Below are 18,255 nucleotides of genomic sequence, written 5' to 3'. Positions count from 1 at the left end.
TCACACGGCCTTCTTCTTTGTGTGTCCGTGTCTCAAATCTCCTTCTCTTTTTTCTTACAAGAACGCCAGTCATTAGATTTAGGACCCACCCTAAATCCAGGATGATTTCATCTTGAGATCCTTAGTTTAATTACATCTACAAAGACCGTATTTCCAAATAAGGTCCCATTCACAGGTACTGGGGGTTTAGCACTTGGATATATCTTTTGAGGGGGACACAATTCCACTTACTACAATGGGTAAGAATAAAAGTGAGGACTCTAACAGCAGTCTCTCTCCCCTCTCCTAAGCCTTACCTGAGCTGAATCAGCAGATTGGTTATAGCCTTCATTTCTGTGCATTTATTCATTTAAATTAAGACCCCACCTCCCAAGCCAGAAGAGAGAGGCTATTGAACTCAACCAGCTGTCTCTCTTTCTTCCCATCACAGACTCACTCCACCCCGTGCAGCTGGATTTTTTCCACTGCCTAACCATGATCGTTGATTAATAAAGCGTAGACCAAACTAAGCATGACTATCACCCTTTAGTTCTCAGAGACGTTCTCTGCGTCCAGAACTTTTAATATGAGAATGGGTATTTAGATTTAGAAATCATTTTAAGCATGCGTGCCCATGCACAAGCACACCGTGGAAAATGACTGGAAGCTCTTACTCTGTAGAGTAAGAAAGAACATGGGTACTTTTTCTGGCTTCATTTTTCAGTGTCATCTAAATTTTCTACAGTGGACATGTTTGACTTTAGTGATTAGAAGAAGAAACTTTTTTTTTATAACATGGGTAGTTTTAATGACGCTTTTATAAAATGCCCAGGGCCATTTTTGCTTTTTTAAAAGAGAGATGAGTGGGCCAGTTGAGATTCTAGGAAGCCCAGACCACTGATTGTTTTGGGAATGATTCAGACACTTTTTAGATTTGGGAGTGGTGTTAACACTGTTGATTATTCAGGACCTCGTCAGACTCTCACAGTGGTAGAACTTGAAATCCATGGTCTCTACCAGAGAGGTTTCCCCAGTGCCAGGAAGCTGGCCTGATGGAAAAATGGGTCCTGTCCCTCTGCCATGGGGCACAGAGAGGCACAGTTAATCGGGACCATTCCAGAATGAGCCTCGTAATCTCTCACCAGCAATACCACTTGACTTTGACAGGCATGTGTTTTTCTAGTCTTTAAACTGTTTTGAGGGCAGCTCTGTGTCTGGCCCTTTATGAGGACGACACACATTTCTGTTAACCCCCAGTTACTGGAAGCCGCAGCAGAGACAGCTTTCAGGCACTTTTGAGCTGTTTCACCATTGAACGTAGTTCTCTCTGGGGGAATTTTCCTATTTTGGCTTCTAATATGCTGATGAATTATTGAAATTTCAATTACTTTTGGTTCCCAATTTAGCAGAGTGGAGACATGCAAGATACTGAATACGAAAAGCTCTCCAGTTGCTTTTAGAGAAGGGTTTGCTTGGAAGGGTTTGGCGTCAGGGCTGGCAGAGGTGCAGCCCTGCTCCTTCTGTGTCGGGGACTAAAGTACCACGTGGCCTTGGCAGTCCCTTAGGTCACTGCTGCTCGAGGTGCGAGTCCCTAACCGGGACCTGGCATCTGCATCTCCTGGGAGCTTGTTAGATACACAGACTCCTAGGCTTGGTCTCCACCTACTAATCAGAATCCCTGAGAGTGGCACCCTGGGCTCTGTGTTTTAACAAGCCCTCTGGGACATCCTGGTACACTGACAAGTTGGGGAAACCCTGCCTTAGATGTCCTGGTGCTAATTTTTCCCAGTGGGGTTGGTGCCCATTTGTAAGGGCCCTTGGATGCTTCAGTCAGTGTGCCCTTTAAGATAGACACTGTACGTAATGATAAAACTGTGATCAAGGTCATCAGAGAGACCAATTTCTAACAGTCATCTTCACTTGCTTGGAACACTTCTCTCTTTGGAAGTCCGTGAGCCATAACCATAGAGAAGCAGAATTTGGACATTTAAATTCTGTGCAGGTAAATGTGTGTTCTAAATGTAATTGAAAGGGCCCTGTGTTTCTCTGTACCGAAGGGCTATTTAGATATTCCTTCCCACTGTCCCCAGGATAATCTCATCTCGAAGTCCCTTGGAGAGAAGCCGTGGGTACCATCTCTGCCTCATCACCGTAGCCTCACCTCCTTCCCAGGGCAGGTCTCTCTCCTACACCGTGCACACTGAATAGCTTGCAGTTCTTCAGACACAGTGTGTCATCCAAGCTACTCTCCCTGCCCCACCACCAAAGCCTGCCCCTTACTCATCTCATCCCTTAAGCCCTGCTCACCTGTGAGGCTCTACTCAAGGATGGCTCCCTAATGACTTCAGGTGGAGTCACTCTCTTCGCCTTTTCTGCTTCCTGCAAACTCTGGATAGATATTTATGGCATGCGGGTGCGCTTGTGTTGAAATTGTCTCTCTCCGCTGAGCTCCGAGGTCCACGCAAGACAGATTTCATCCTGGGTTCTGTCCCTTGTGCCCATGTGTGTCAGGCACACGAGGCTGAATGAATAAACATCCCTCAAAGATGGTCATTCTACTTCTGCTGGAAACTTCCAGTGCCTTAGGAAACATGTTCCCTTCGTACGTTTGAAGAACAGATATACTTGGCCAGCACGTGGCGGACTAGTTAAGAACAGCAGTGCATTCTATGTGGACTCAACCGACTTAGCTTTTCAGGGAAGCCGGTTTCTTAACGTAAATGAAAGCTCTGCCCTCCCCTCCGCCAATCTGGCTGTTCTCCCCTTTGGCCGGGGAACCCACCCGCTGTGTCTGAAGGTGTTCTTTTTTCAGGTTCGAGAGCTTCAAACTAGACTGCAGAGCGTGCAGGCCACAGGGCCCTCCAGCCCTGGCCGCCTCACTTCCGCCAATCGCCCTGTTAACCCCAGCACCGGAGAGCTAAGCACAAGCAGCAGCAGCAATGACATCCCCATCGCCAAGGTGAGCTCCCGGGGACGACAGGGACACCTCCTGTTATCTGGCTGCCCCAGCCTCCGTGGAGCAGGGCCGCTGTGCAGGCATGCAGTTAGCTCAGCTGGCCCCCAGGGGCTTCCTGGGGTCCCGCACGGGCCTCCTGTGCTGGAGCTGCAGGGAGAGATAACCCACTAATGTTTTGTTTTTGTTTTTTTTTTTGCGGTACGCGGGCCTCTCACTGTTGTGGCCTCTCCCGTTGCGGAGCACAGACTTCGGACGCGCAGGCTCAGCGGCCATGGCTCACGGGCCCAGCCGCTCCGCGGCATGTTGGATCCTCCCGGACCGGGTCACGAACCCGCGTCCCCTGCATCAGCAGGCGGACTCTCAACCACTGCGCCACCAGGGAAGCCCCCCCACTAATGTTTTAAGTCTCTCTCGGCTACAGGCTGGACACCAGCTCTCATTAATCAGCCAGCTGGAGCATGTCACAGCTGACAGGTCGTTGTAGAGAGTGAGATGTTTTGTCAGGCTCTGCAGTGCGAAGGGGTGGGCGGAGAGCTGCTCTCGAGGATCAAGGTTCAGCCCAGGAGGGGACCCTGAGTAATGAACCAATGATCTCCCCGCTCACGGGACTGACAGCCCTGCCGGCAGAAAAATAGATTGTGATGGGCAGGCCCTGGCAGCTGTGAGAAGTAGCCCCTCCTTTCTCAGCCACAGCCCCCCCCCCCCCTCCCCCCCCCCGCCCCACTCCTAAGTTGAGTCTGCCCCAGAGAGACTGTTCGAATGATACACGTCCTCTCCCCGGTAGCCCTACCAGTCTCCACAGGAAGGTTGGTTCTCAACCATCAAGTTTATTAAGTCAAGTCAAACCAGTGTTTCTCAACCAGAAGTGATTTTTGTCCCCCAGGGGATATTTGGCCATGTCTGGACACCTTTTTGATGGTCATAGCTGGAGTGCTACTGGCATCTTATGGCCAGAAGCCACAGATGCTGCTGAACACCCCACAATGCACAGAACAGTCCCTACAGCAAAGAATATCCAACCCAAAATGTCAAAAGTGCTAAGGTTGAAAAATCGTGAGTTAAGCGGAAAAACTGGACAAGTGAGTCGTTTCTAAGACTTGATGAATCCGTTGAGTTGCCGCAGTTAAAGAGTAGCCCCGTATAAACAGAGTCTCAACAGTGTATATGGGGAGTTACGTGTTGTGTTTTGAAAATGCTTTGTTTTGTTTTTTAAGATTGCTGAGAGAGTGAAGCTATCAAAGACCAGGTCCGAATCTTCATCGTCTGATCGGCCGGTCCTGGGCTCAGAAATCAGCAGCATAGGGGTGAGTGTTCATGAGAAGCAAGGCAACAAAGTACCCAGTAAAGCTACACAGTGGTTTATCCGTGATAGAAGAACTTCCAAAGTTCACCCCCAGTAAACCGGTTAGTTATAATAAGAAATCATACCTGATTTCCTTCCAAAGGAGCCAATGAAAATGTATAGTGGTTTGCATGTGGTGAATCACCTCTTCAACTTTAAGGGAGATTTTTTTTTTCTCTAGCTGAAACCATTCAGAAAGAAATGATTTAGGTCTGGTTACTGGCAATGTAGATGAAAGTCTTGAAGTATCTGCTTTAGATCACCCTGCTTCCCCAGAGATGGAGTGAGTCAGGAAGCTCTAAGAGAACTTTACCGTTCGCGCATCCCCCTTGAAAGGGAAGGTGCTCTCCAGTGAGGAGGATTGCTGCCTTTGAAGTGTGGCCAATGATGTGACAGACCAGAACCTTCCAGCTCAGTACTAGAGCTTTCATTTGTAGAGCCCTGAACCCTGTGGGGCTGTAAGCTGATAAATGGTGAAAAGGGAATTTCAGTTCCCTGGGGATGTCCTTTAGAATTCTGGGGTAAGGCTGGGAAATCCAGCTTATTTGGTCCTCAGGGGTGGGGAAAACCTGAACAGCACTCTTAAGGCCCTAGTTTAGAGTTTTGTGCTGGGCGGAAATTGCATGCACCCAGATTCCATGCCAAAGCCAAATTATGAACATAAAGGAGTGGACGCTCCCCTTAACTACAACAGCCGGAGACAAGTCTGGGAGTGGCAGGGGGTTTCGGAAGGGAGAAGGATGTTCAGCCTCTGTTTAATATCCAAAATTTTAGGTCTCTAAACAGTCATGATCCCACATGCCTGCTGCCCAGGATGTAGCTTAGAAGATGCCGCTTGCATTTTGACACTGTTTTATGTACTGTTTCACAGTAGTTAGCTTTTTATACTAGGATGATATTACACAAACGGAGGAAGATCAGGGTAGCTATCTCCTGGTGCCTGTTTCTCAACGAACATCGGCTTTAAATTGTTTTGCGTGCAAAGCATACCTGGGGACCAGCGTCCCTGAAGTGACGCTGTCCAGAGGGGGATTAATGCTCATCTGTACAGGTATCCAGCAGTGTGGCGGAGCACCTGGCCCACTCTCTTCAGGACTGCTCCAACATCCAAGAGATCTTCCAGACACTCTACTCCCATGGATCTGCCATCTCGGAAAGCAAAATTAGGGAGTTTGAGGTGGAAACAGAACGGTTGAATAGGTAAGGAGAAATTCCGCGTATTTGGATGGTGGCACTGGGGGCAACTCCTTCCCCTTCCCAAAGATCAACTCAGGTTGGCTTATGTGTTGTGACATAGAGTGATGCTGTCAGGCTGGTGGGTGGGGAGTTTCCACCATCCTGTTCATCACGGGAGGGCTGGCTTCATGGGCATTGTGTGACCTGTCATCAAATGCACAGGGCCTCGTGCTTAAAAGCACCCCACGCTTGCTTTACTGCTCTGCTGTCACTGTTTTAAATTCTTAATAATTTATGAAGCAGGGGCCCCGCCTTTTCATTTTGCAGTGGCCCTAGCAAATTAAGGAGCATGTCCCGGGAGCAGTCCATAAGGAATGACAAGTAGGTCAGGATGGCAAGATGGCTCCCAAGCTTGCAGCCTGAGCTGCTGAGAACCACAGAGAGCAGCTCTGGGATGTGGACTCAGCACCCAGGGGTGCCTGGAGCCAGCAGAAGCAGTCTGATGAAGGGACTCCTGCGATGGAGCAGGCATGCTGGTCTAATCCTCCCTGCTCGAACTGAGGGTTGCCTAATTTTATTTATGCTTTTTGCAAATGTGCACATCCCCCCATCCCTACATCCTATCCTACCTAGTTCTGATTATCTAAGTAGTTCTAACTATCCTGCTTAGAATAATTCCACTGTGTGTATCCAGTTTTATGGGTTCTTCCTAAATCTTATGCCAGAGGTGGTTTGAGTTTGTCCCCCTGCCTCTTGGCAAAGACTGGCTTGTGTGTTGTCCCAGCAATGAAAGAGAGCTGCTAAAAAAGCAAAAGAGAAGGACCAGGGGCAAGCCACGGCAACTACTCAGAAATTGGCTCCGCGGTGGCAGAATGGACTAGTGATGGCATCCAAGTGTGCTGTGGCTGCCCTGACCTAGCAATCTTCAGTGGGAGAGCACAGTCAGAATTGGAAAGGTTTACGAGCTAACCAGTAAGAAATGTGGATGCCATTCCCCTGGTGTATGGCAAACCTGAATAAATTGAATTATCCTTTTAGTCCTCCCTGATTTGAAGCTGTTTAATATAGCACTTGAGAACCAAGGAAATATGGCTATCTAGGTCATTTTAAATCTTGAAATTAAATGGTTTCCTTATTAAATCCAAAATACTTAAGAGTGACAATCCTGATGATTGCCTTGTAGCAGTGAAGAAGCAGCCCTCTCGGTATCACAGGCAGAGGAGTGCTTAAAAATTGGATCAGATATGCCCTTTGCAGTTTAATGAAGTCAGATGCCTTCAGGGGCCCTCTATGTAATGAGGATCTCCTCTCTACAGATCCTGGGATTTAACAAGCCTGCTTTGTCGTTGAATTTGAGGGGAGGTTCCTTTCTCTTCAATTATAGGCACCTAGGAGAGACCAAAGAAGGGGGAACTATTTAGTGCTTGTAGCTCACGTTATCATGGAGTTTAACAGCTTACAAAAGGCTCCCCCACTGACAGCCTCTTAACCCTCAACTTGGGAGGGCAGAATAGTCCCATTTCGCAAATGAGAAGACAAAGGCTTTGACTTTGAATGACTTGCCTCAAGTCCAGAGCTGTTAAATAGCCCAGCTGATCGACCCCTGCCCCCCTACCTCACCTCCGTTGTTCTCTATATTATCACAGCTGCTGCTAGAACAAGGGAATTCTTGTAAATAATCTACCAGTATGTTCTGGTGTCTGTTATTTAACTACCTATCTCAGAGTTGGAGTCCTATTACCCTTCAAAAACATTACAGCCTTTAACTTGTATTTGTGGGGGTGGGGGCAGGGGTGGGTGTCACGTCTACTCAAAAGTGTGTTTTCTCATTTAACAAATCCGTGTTAAGCACTTACTATATGCTGGACTATTTGGATGCCAAAGAAAGTAAAACAGACAAGATCCCTGCTTTCATGGAGCTATATCCTGTTAGGGGAGCTAGACAAAAAGCAGACAAATAAATAAGAGCGTAAGAAAGCTCCCCATAAATAGGACACTGTGACAGAATAACAGGAAGGCTTGATTTTAGTAGGCAGCCAGGGAAGGCATCTCTGAAGGGGGGACATGTCAACTGAGATTTCCAGGGGAAAAAGGAACAGCCATATGACAAACTAGGAGGAGACTTACGGGCCAGCTTACCAAGTTCAAGGCTGGGAAGTGGTTGGCATGAAGTTAGAATTGCCCAAATGCCCATGGAACTGAAATAGAATGAGTGAAAGGAGGAGTTCCATGAGATAAGGTGGCAGAATAGGCAGGGCTGGGTGAGATACAGATTTTGAGGCCATGGACAAAGTTTACTCTTTAAGTGTCATTGGAAGTTGTTAAAGGGTTTTACGTAGGAGAAGAACAGATCTGATTTAAATTTTGAAAGTTCACTCAGGTGTGAAGAATGGAAGGAGGTGGGCAGGAGTGGAAGCTGAGCAGTGGACCAGCGTGGCCCAGGTGGTGGTGATGTGAAGGGGTCAGTATATGTTTGGTGGTAAAAACCCACAGATGTAAGAAAAAGGGATGGTCTCAAAGGAGAGTCTCAGGTGTCTTACTGGTGGTGTTGGGTACACGGTGGTGGCATTTACTGAGATGGAGAAGATGGAGGAAGATAAGGTTTGAGGAAAATCGAGAGTCCCCTTTGGGAATGTTAAATTGGAGGTGTCCATGTGAAACCCCGGATATGTGAGACTGGCATTCAGGAGAGAGGTCTGGACTGAAGAAATCTGGGAGCCATGGGAATATAAGTGCCTGTTAAAGTTGTGGCACTGGATGAAATCACCCCAGGGGGAGAGTGTTGATAGAAGAAGGGGCCCAGGATGGAGTCCTGAGGGAACATCGACCCTCACAGATTTTATAGAGAAGATGGGAGTCGGCAAAGGAGACAGAAGAGATGACCTTTCGGCTAGGAAGAAAACCAGTAGACACCTCTCATGACCCAAGTAAAGGAGAACGTTTCAAGAAGGAAGCCATACCCGATTACAGGGGTACTGCCTGAGAAGGCCTGTAAGATAGAATTGACCACACGGAGGTCTGTGAGCTGAGTAAACAGTTTCATCTAATCCGTAGGGACTGAATGTAACTGGAGCAAGTTGAGAAGTAAACGAGAGAGTGGGGACTGTTTGAAGAAATCTGAATGTGAACAAGGACAGAAACCTGTGTCCTTGTAACACCTTATGTTGAACTGACCTTGTTGTTGCCAGAGCCACACAGCGGTCTTAGCTGTACACTCACAGGACATGTCCTGCATGGGCGAGTGTCTCCATAATCTGCTCTAAGATATGTGCCCCTAAGATTTATCCTCAAGGCAAATGACTTGCAAGCCCCTTAACATTTTGTGTGCGTGAAACCCTGTGTCTCTTTAAGACTTGGTAGTCAGAGTGCTACAGATGGGCATGTCCCATGGGAAATGAATCATTGCATTCAGGTCATCCGTGTCGTGGGACAGAAAATGGAGAGGCTGAAGGCTTACCTTTTTCTGATTTGCTTTCTGACTTTGCCATGAACTTTTGCCCTGAACGTACAGTTCTGATTCCTATAAAACTTAAAGTTCCCACCACTTATCCTACCAGTAGTTAGCAGTTAGGGGTCTGTCCAAGCTGGAAGGAGCTTTGGACACGATCCACAGTTCCCATTCAAAGGCCCCTTAAGTGCAGTTTCTTGTTCATTCACTGATTCATCTTTTGCTCCTGCCCCATAGTGAGTGTTCTGAGTCAAGGATCTGGGGTCAAGCTGCCTGGTTCAAATCCCAAGGATTAATTACCCTTTCCGTGCTGCCTCTGAGAAATGAGGATAATAATACTTAGTTCAGAGGGCTGTTGGGAGAGTTACTGATCAAGGGCTCAACAAATGGTAGCTATTACTGTGATTTCATTTGTCCCTGTGGACGGTGGTTCATCGAAGCATACCAGTTGTAACTCTCATGAGGGCCTGAGGTCACGTGGTTGGTTCCTTTCCTTGGTGTATCTACAGAGCCTAGTGCAGTACCTAGCAAATGGCTCATCTGTGGCTGGCTAGGAAAGAACCAGGAGTTTATTTTTTATTTCTCATCCACACAGAATTTAGTGATTCTTCAGCTTTGAGCTTCTTCCTTCATTACTTCTCATCAGCTGCATTTACTAAAACATCTGACGAGCTCACATCCAATGTGCATTTTGGCCGGAATCTAGAGTCAATGGCTAAAATCTTGGCAAATTCATTGTAGTCCTGGTGTAAAATTGTGAACGTGATTTTCCTTCCTTTGTAGCCGTATCGAACACCTCAAATCCCAAAATGACCTTCTGACCATAACCCTGGAAGAATGCAAAAGCAATGCTGAGAGAATGAGCATGCTGGTGGGGAAATACGAATCCAATGCCACCGCGCTGAGGCTGGCCCTGCAGTACAGGTAGGAAGTGGGGCGGGGCAGGCGAGTAGCCACTTTAATTTAGAAATACATGCATAGCAAGCTTCTGCGTGAAAGTAGACAACATAACCAGCAAATGCTAGTGTGCTATATATTGAAAATCAATTAGCACCCTGGTGGCAGCAATTAAGAAAATAAGGGTAATGAGTGTGGTATTAGTAAACGGGTATGTTTCTGTTCGCATGGTCAACTTAAATATTATTTCATTCGAGTAGTATCCCTCAGAACATCAAGTTTTGTGTTACATGTTCAAGTCTTGTTCTTTCTAATCTTTTTTTCCCAGTCTTTATTCATATTCATATATATTTTACATTGTTGTAAATCTGGGGCACTCTCTTCCTTCAGGTTGTTACAGTTTTGTAGTGTTGCTTAAAAGTCCATTTATTTTGACTGGCTGTATCCCCTACATCAAGTTCATATGTCGTTATTACTCATTTCTCTAAAAGACATTTAGACTTTTGCAGACTCTTGATATTGAAAATAATTCTATGGTGAATAATTTAAAACAAAAGCCTTCATTCTTGTGAGTATTTTCCTCAAGATAAAATCCCCGAAGCAGGAATTACAGGTCAAAGGGTATGAATATTTTCATGGCTCCTCAGGCGTGCTGCCAGTTTTTTCCCATAAAAACAAACCCGTTGAAATGAATATGATTCATTCATTGATGAGCAAGTGGTATATGAATGTACCACTCTTTTTTTCAGCTTCATTGGCTTTGGAATTTATCTATTTTTAAATTACTGCTTGGGAAAAGCTACGAAACTATGCTTTATTGTTTTCATAGATTCACTCGTGTCGCCACTTAGGCATATTTACCGAAGTCCCAGAGTAGCCATTGTATCTTACTCTTGGCATCCTTTACAAAGGTCAGTATTGTTTTCAGAAACATTGCTTCTTCAGAAAACAATATCAAACCTAAATACAGGAGACCAAAGCAAGAAAGCAATCCTACTAGTTGACAGACACAGCAAAGCAAACAGATAATCGTCTATGACAGCTCTCGAAACAGGCCTTTCTGCACCGGCAGTCTGCCTTTCATCCGTACAGAAGAAACAATGTCCCAGCGTCTCTAACTTGAAAGACCAACTAACTGCCCTTGAGAGGAGGAGCTGCCAGTACCCAGAGGCAGTCATTGGACCCTCTTCCTTATCTCTTAGTAAAGGAACTTGAAAGTAAAGACAATAAAAAACAGTCTGTTGGCTAATAAGTGTTGTGTAAAGCAACATTTCCCCTGCTCAGCTTGGAGAAGCTAATCAGTTCTTTGCTTGGGGGGGTGAATTTCACTACTGCAGGCATCTGGCCAGGATGACTGAGGCATTAGGCACACGCTCCATCCAGTACAGACGTGGGTCCCTGTGGGGTCACAGGCAGCAGTGGCTCTCAAGAGGTCGCTCTTTGATCCTCTCTCTACCTGGTGTACCCAAAGAGAGACTAATGTTCTTCCTCTTAGAAATCCATTCTCAAACTCTTGTCAGAGGTTTTGTGAGTGTTTCATGAAACAGTTGTACAGACATCTAATAGAACTTTCTGTGTTGATGGAACTGTTCTCTGTGCTATCCAGTATGGTAACTGCTAGCCGCACATGGCTGTTACACATATGAAATGTGGCTATTGCAACGGAGGAGCTGAATTTTTCATTTTATTTACCTTAAATTCTTTTTAATTTAAATATCCACATGTGGCTAGTGGCCATTCTATTGAATAGGTGGGTCTGGGTCAAAATAGTCCCCTTTCTAGGGTGCTGTATGAATTACCTATTATTGTATGACTGTTTATTACATCACAGTTTCTAGGGTCGGGAATCTGGGAATGACTTGTCTAGGTAGTTCTGGCTCAGGGTCTGTTACGAGGTTCTGGTCAAGCTCTCAGCCAGAGCTGCATCAGCTGAAACCTTAACTGGGGCTGGCAGATCTGCTTCAAAGAAGCTTTGGTTAGGGTCCTCAGTCCATCCCTGGCTGTTGGCTGGGCGCCTTAGTTCCTAACCACATGGGCCTCTCCATAGGGCTGCTCGAGTGTCTTCAAGGCATGGCAGCTGGCCTCCTCTAAAGAGGATGATCCAAGAGGGAAAGTGAAGGGAGGAGAGGGAGAGACCAGGATGGAAATCACCGTGTTTTTTAATAACCTAACCTCAGACATGACATCCCATGACTTCTGCCTTAGTCACACAGACCAACCCTGCAACAACGTGGAAGGGGGTTATGCAAAGGCTGTGGATAGCAGTGTGTAGAGATCAAGGCGATTGGAGAGCATCTCGGGAGGCTGGCTGTCAGGAACCTATTACCTTTCCCTTCGAGCTGATCATCAAAGGGCTAGCAGACTTGCCTCCCTCATCTTTATGGCTTCTCTTGTATTTTTCTAGATCCTAGTTTAAAGTTTAAAAAAACAGGGGCAGGGGAGGGGGCCACGTAACAGAGCAAGACCCTGGCTCTGGCCAGGAGTATCCCTGGGTATTTCCTTGCTGACATGGACGGCGAGGCTGAGAGCCAGGTCCCGAGCTGCTTCCCACCCCGGGCACGGCGCTGCATTGGAGAGGCTCGCCATCCTCTGGCTGAGTTGAGGATGCCGTGTGCTTCTGTTTCAGTGAGCAGTGCATCGAAGCCTATGAACTCCTCCTGGCGCTGGCCGAGAGCGAGCAGAGCCTCATCCTGGGGCAGTTCCGCGCGGCTGGTGTGGGGTCATCTCCCGGTAAGTGTGGCCGGAGTCCCTCCGTCCCCTTCCTTCCTCCTCACCCCCCCCCCCCCCGCCTCTCTTGCTCTCCTGCCCCCATCTCGGCTGTTGGCATTGGCACGCCTCCCGACAACATGAAATTCCCTTGTCAAGTGTGTTTTTCATTTTTTCCTCATGACTGAGTGAGTAAATTGTTTATGTTGAATGCAGCAAGAACTGGAGTGGAAACAGCATTACAGACAAGTTAAAACAAACAAACCCTCTCAGGAAACGTACTCTCCCCGGCTGGCAGTAGAACCAGATGGAGTGGGAGGCCCAGGTTCACGATGAAAGGGACCAGCTTTCCCGCAGCCTCTCTCTGATGCTGGTCGTTGAGGGTCCCTTTGCTGCCCACAAGGCCTTTGCCTCTTGGGGCTGCTTTTGTTGGCTGTGCTTTTTCTCCAGGTTTGTTCCTTTGAGTAGGTTGGAAGCGTGGGTTCCCCCTACCTGGTCTCCAGGTGTCGTGGGAATGCAGAGGAATGTTTCATACCTTGCTCTTGTCAGCCTCACCGAATGCGAGCCCTGGGAGCCCCGGGAGCCCCGGCCTGCCCCTGTGGGGGAGCAGAGGTGTTGCCAGCCCACCTCGAAGCCCTGCCTCTCCCTCACCCCAGGGATCACGCGTCCTGTTGGCGTGATTCCTCCCTCCAGATCCACACCGCTTCCCCCTGCTGACCCTCACTGTTGAGTAACTAGAAGGGCTATGAACTGAAAAAGACACGAGTGTGGCATCCTAGTTACCATCGTTTGCCAAAACTTCACCAGTGACTATGGCTCTGGGCATTGAGATGACATGCGGACAGTGGCAGTGGAAATAGTGTTCGGGAGGAAAGACAGCTCCAGGGACAGAGGTTGCCATCTCTGATGCTGAGGCCTGCAGACTCCCTCAGCCTACACCTGATAACAGCAGCTTCTCCCGAGAAGGCATGGCAGGTGAACAAAAAACTGACCGGACCACTCCAGAGTCAAAGGTGGGTGGCGTGGGCAGGCTGGGGACCAGGCCACCTGTCACGGACTGGCTTTCCCTTGCGGGCTGGGAGCCCACGGTAGAGCTAGTCCTTCCAGGACACACCTTGCAGAGAAGGTCGCCGTCGGGGTACCTCCAGAATGCATCCCTCTCCTCCTTGCCAGCTCCTTGCTCCCTGCCTGGGCTCTAGCTTTTGCACTGAACATTCACCTATTTTTCCTCCTTCAGTTTTGACATGGACAGGAATCTGAAGCAAGTCTGAAGGGAATGAAGTATCCTGGGTATTAATTTCCTGCTTCATATCCAAGTCACCCAGCGAGGAAGCAGGCCTCCATTTGTACGGGTGACCATCCTCCACCCCCCTCTCTGGGATTTCTGGGTTTTTTTTTTTTTTTTAATAGGATTACCATCCCAGCCCAGAAGTAGAAACTCTGCCAGCATTTCCATTAGGAACCTCATTTTTCAGAGTCTTTTAACCAAACCATAAAACTTTATTCCTCCTCTTAAACAGATTCTAAAATGATCTTGGCCTGCTGTCAGGTTTTTTTTGGTTTTTTTTAATGTAAGTATTAAGGAAAATGATCAATTAAAGGAAAAAATCAATCATCTTATTTCCAGTTTGTATCAGAGGAATGTCTTAAACTGTTCCATCCTTGAAAGGTACCTTTTATGAGGCTTGTACCTACTCAGCACAGTTACTTGGTAGGAGCTGAAAGGACTTAAATAAATCTGCATTTTAAGTATTTAAAATCAATAATAAAATGCCTTGTATTAACGTAATCCTGGGTAGCTCATGGGCCTGTTTATAAAATGGGGCAGTCAGTAACACGCCTCTTCAGAATTCAGAGAGCAGTCGGTGCGACATACGTAAAATATCTTATTTGTGGAAGGAGAAAAAAGTATGAAAGTTGTCAGAGAAGTGGCCAGAGGGAGGTCCAGGGAATCTTAGTCTGCGGGACACGGACACCCACGTTTCCTCCCCCTCCTCTGTAAAGCAGAGCGTTGATTGACTTTTTAGCAGCTCCCTATTAAATCTCACTCTTTCCATTCTGCTGACAACGGCTGCTGACCTGTCAGCCTGCCCTAACGTGCTATGTAGTTGCACAGGCAAGCAAGTACTAGTTGTAACATTTACCCACAGTGTCAGTTATTCTGGGTTTTTTCTTTGTTTCTTGTTGACTGCACAGGTGTTCATTCTAGATGATTTAGACCAGTGCTTTTTGAACTGGGCCTGGGAAGCTGGAGGAGTTTCTCTAGGCCTCAGTGGTGGGCGTGGAGGGTGGAGAAGCTGAGTGTATGCCCCCCACCCCTGCCCACTTCAGCCAGTTCCACATTTGCCAGTTCTGTATCTTAGGCTTTGGCATAAGCTTTCATATATACACACTTGGAAGATCATGGGCCTGGGATACAGAGGTAACAAACAATGACTTATTTGGCCGGCATGGTTTTTGAAAACACAACAAGAAAGTGACTGTCTTGGGCAGGGAATTCCCTGTCTGGCTCTGTGGTGGTGGCCACGACCCTGACGTCTTGCTCCAGCCCAGTTTCCTGGCCTCTGGAGGCAGGGGAGCTCGCCCCTGGCCATGGCCTAGATCAGAGAGAAAGGTCAGGGATAGCGTCCATAGAGGACAGTCAGAACCAGTCTCAAGGTCTCGTTTTAACCATTAGTTTTGTGTCTCGTGCCTACACGAAGCTCTCAGCAAAGCTGCAGACTTGTGGAGAGGTCGTAAGGTTTGGCCTCAGTTTCTCCCTGGCCTCATTCACAGGGAAGTACCAACCAGCGCAGGGGAGAAGGGCCACACAGGAGACTTGGGGCTGGACGCGGGGAGCAGCGAGGAGCCTGGGGAATTAGAAAATCATAGGTTAGAGCTGGAAACAGACCACAGAGCTCCTACTGGCCAGCCCCTCATTTGTCAGGGAGGACCGTGGAGGCCAGAGCAGAGAAGATGCCTTCCTCGGTGCAGTTTCTCGGTGAAGAGCCAGGCCCAGGACGCGCGTCTCTTCACTGGCATTCACCGCTGGACTCCTCTCTACTGCGCCACCCCCCCCCCCCCCCCGCACCGAGTAACTGGCTACTGATTGTCCAGACTCACTCCTCTGGACCAGCGCTGATTAACCCATTGGCTTCTCTGCCATGCAGGAGACCCGTCAGGGGATGAAAACATCACTCAGATGCTCAAGCGAGCTCACGACTGCCGGAAGACAGCCGAGAACGCCGCCAAGGCCCTGCTCATGAAGCTGGACGGCAGCTGCGGGGGAGCCTTTGCTGTGGCCGGTTGCAGCGTGCAGCCTTGGGAGAGCCTGTCTTCTAACAGCCACACCAGGTAATTCTCGGCCTTTCTGCCGCGAGCTGGATGCGTGCCCACGGGTAGTCCGCTCGCTAGGCTTGACGTGCAGTGACCCAGCTCTTAAGGACTGTGAGGCTTGCTGGAAGACAGAATTCTAACCGCCCCCCCGACCCCAGCTTGCAGCCTGCTCCCGGGAATCAGAATGGGAAAGCTGGAAAGCGCCTTCTCACTTCACCAGTGTGGTAAATGCCTCCCAGAGAGAAGGGGTGATTTGCTCAAGGAGGTGGAACCCAAACCTACCTTTCTGTCCGGCGTACTTCCCCCTTTTGGTTCTACCTTCCATTTCGTTATAGTCCTCGATTTTCAAGAAGTATTTGGGGCGGTGAAGAAGGCCCATGTGCTGCAAATGGTCCTTAAGCACCCAAGGCCCAGACCGCATCCTATTTCCATGCTCCATTCTCTTCCTTCCTCTTGTGCCTCTGTCCTTTGTAAAGCCCCCTCAGGCAACAGACTTCCCTTCCCTCACCTCTTTGCCTTGTAGAGTGATGCATAAGCATAGCGTGTGCTTGGCAGACACTTAGTCATGAACCTGGGTTCAAGTTCAGTATCTGTGGATCTAGAAAACTGAAGTGGGTACTTGAAAAAGATGGGGAGGGGCTTCCCTGGTGGCGCAGTGGTTGAGAGTCCGCCTGACGATGCAGGGGACACGGGTTCGTGCCCCGGTCCGGGAGGATCCCACATGCCGTGGAGCGGCTGGGCCCGTGAGCCATAGCCGCTGAGCCTGCGCATCCGGAGCCTGTGCTCCGCAACGGGAGAGGCCACAACAGTGAGAGGCCCGCATACCGCAAAAAAAAAAAAAAGATGGGGAGGAAAGCAGTGAACACCTTGCTAAGCATAATTTGCGGAAGCCATTGGATTCTATTGGATGTGGGTAGAGGGTCAGAATGAAATTTTTTCTAATGACCTTCTCATTTCTTGCCACCAAAACTCCTAAAAACATGAATGCCTTCCCTTTTTCTTTCTTTCTGTAAAATTATAGTTGATTTACAATGTTGTGTTAGTTGCTGGTGTACAGCACAGTGATTCATAGAGATATAGAGATATATGGATATATGTATTTGGATATATGGATACATATATATGGATATATATATATATATGGATTTTTTTTCAGATTCTTTTCCATTATGGTTTATTACAAGATACTGAATATAGTTCCCTGTGCTATACAGGAGGACCTTGTCATTTATCTATTTTGTATATAGTAGTTTGTATATGCTAATCCCAAACTCCTAATTTATCCCAGCCCGCCCCCTTTCCCCTTTGATAAGCATAAGTTTGTTTTCTATGTCTATGATTCCATTTCTGTTTCATAAATAAATTCATTTGTATCATATTTTAGATTCCACATATTAGTGATATCATATATTTGTCTTTCTCTGTCTGACTTCACTTAGTGTGATAATCTCTAGGTCCATCCCTGTTGCTGCAAATAGAATGCCTTCCCTTTATATCCCAGTTCTGTCTAGAAAGTACTTTGTTAGAGATTGTCATGTGATAACCAAATCACAAAAGACAGGAAGGGTAACTTACCCCATTTGTATAGGTGAGAAAACCTAGGGTAGGCTCAGAGGTGAGAGAGAGTGACTTGCCTAAATAAGGCTGATAGATAAGAGGGAAATCAGAACCCGAGCCCAGGACTTTGGACACAAGACTTGGGTTGACAGGAATTGTGTACCATTTCAGTGGCTTATAAGGGGTGTGTTACAGATCTTTTGCTCATCCCTCCCCACCTGCAAAATAATTTTGTTTTAATCTAAATCAGAGACACATTTAGAGCCAGTCAGGAGCGGGAATGTTTTCTCACCAGCTATTCAGTGGAGACCCTGATTGTGAATATTTCTTAGAAATATTTTAATGTATAGATGAGCCTTGATTTTTGAGACAGGCTTCTTAGAGAAGCTTCATTTTAGGTAATGTACTTCAGTAGGTTGACATAAACTCAGAACATAGTTTCAGTTTGCAAGGATGACCTCACTGAAGAATGGCTCTTGAACTAAATTCAGTCTTCAATGGATCTTTGCATCAAAGTACAGAGACCTTTAGCTCAGATTTTACTCAATTCTCCTTAAAAGTTCCCTTTCATACTCCCACCCAAATCAGAGCAGCTCAGAGAGGGGGTTACAGGCATTCACGTGGCAACACACGTTCTTGGGACCTGATACAGCCAGACTGCTTACGTTCAGCGTGGCTTAGAAAAAAAGTCCCAGACCACCAGATGCTTTCATAATTATAATAATTAATTTTGTTTGTAACTCTTGCCATTCCACTCAGCCATTCCCACATGTCAAGATTATGGAAGAAAGACAGACAAGAGGCTTTCTGAGTTGGAAGCTTTATGTAGCTCATCAGTCGCCTCCCCTCCCCCTGTAGCCAGCTGGCAGAATTCTAACC

The 18,255-nt window shown here is 47.4% G+C and overlaps 1 protein-coding gene across 3 annotated transcripts in view; it reads left to right on the top strand.

Annotated features, from left to right (window-relative positions):
- MCC (MCC regulator of WNT signaling pathway) overlaps positions 1-18,255 on the top strand; it is a 463,984-nt gene that overhangs the window by 405,271 nt on the left and 40,458 nt on the right. For all 3 annotated transcript variants that reach the window (XM_060009025.1, XM_069540594.1, XM_060009026.1), the window contains 6 exons: positions 2,792-2,938; positions 4,150-4,239; positions 5,329-5,477; positions 9,685-9,825; positions 12,425-12,528; positions 15,654-15,837. In XM_060009025.1, coding sequence (XP_059865008.1) covers positions 2,792-2,938; positions 4,150-4,239; positions 5,329-5,477; positions 9,685-9,825; positions 12,425-12,528; positions 15,654-15,837 — 815 coding nt within the window. The remainder of the gene's footprint in view (positions 1-2,791; positions 2,939-4,149; positions 4,240-5,328; positions 5,478-9,684; positions 9,826-12,424; positions 12,529-15,653; positions 15,838-18,255) is intronic.

The sequence above is a fragment of the Delphinus delphis genome, chromosome 3 (genome assembly GCF_949987515.2).
Source record: "Delphinus delphis chromosome 3, mDelDel1.2, whole genome shotgun sequence".
NCBI classification, from domain to species: Eukaryota; Metazoa; Chordata; class Mammalia; order Artiodactyla; family Delphinidae; genus Delphinus; species Delphinus delphis.
The sequence above is the reverse complement of the archived record's forward strand: the minus strand, read 5'-3'. Positions and strand labels throughout refer to the sequence as shown.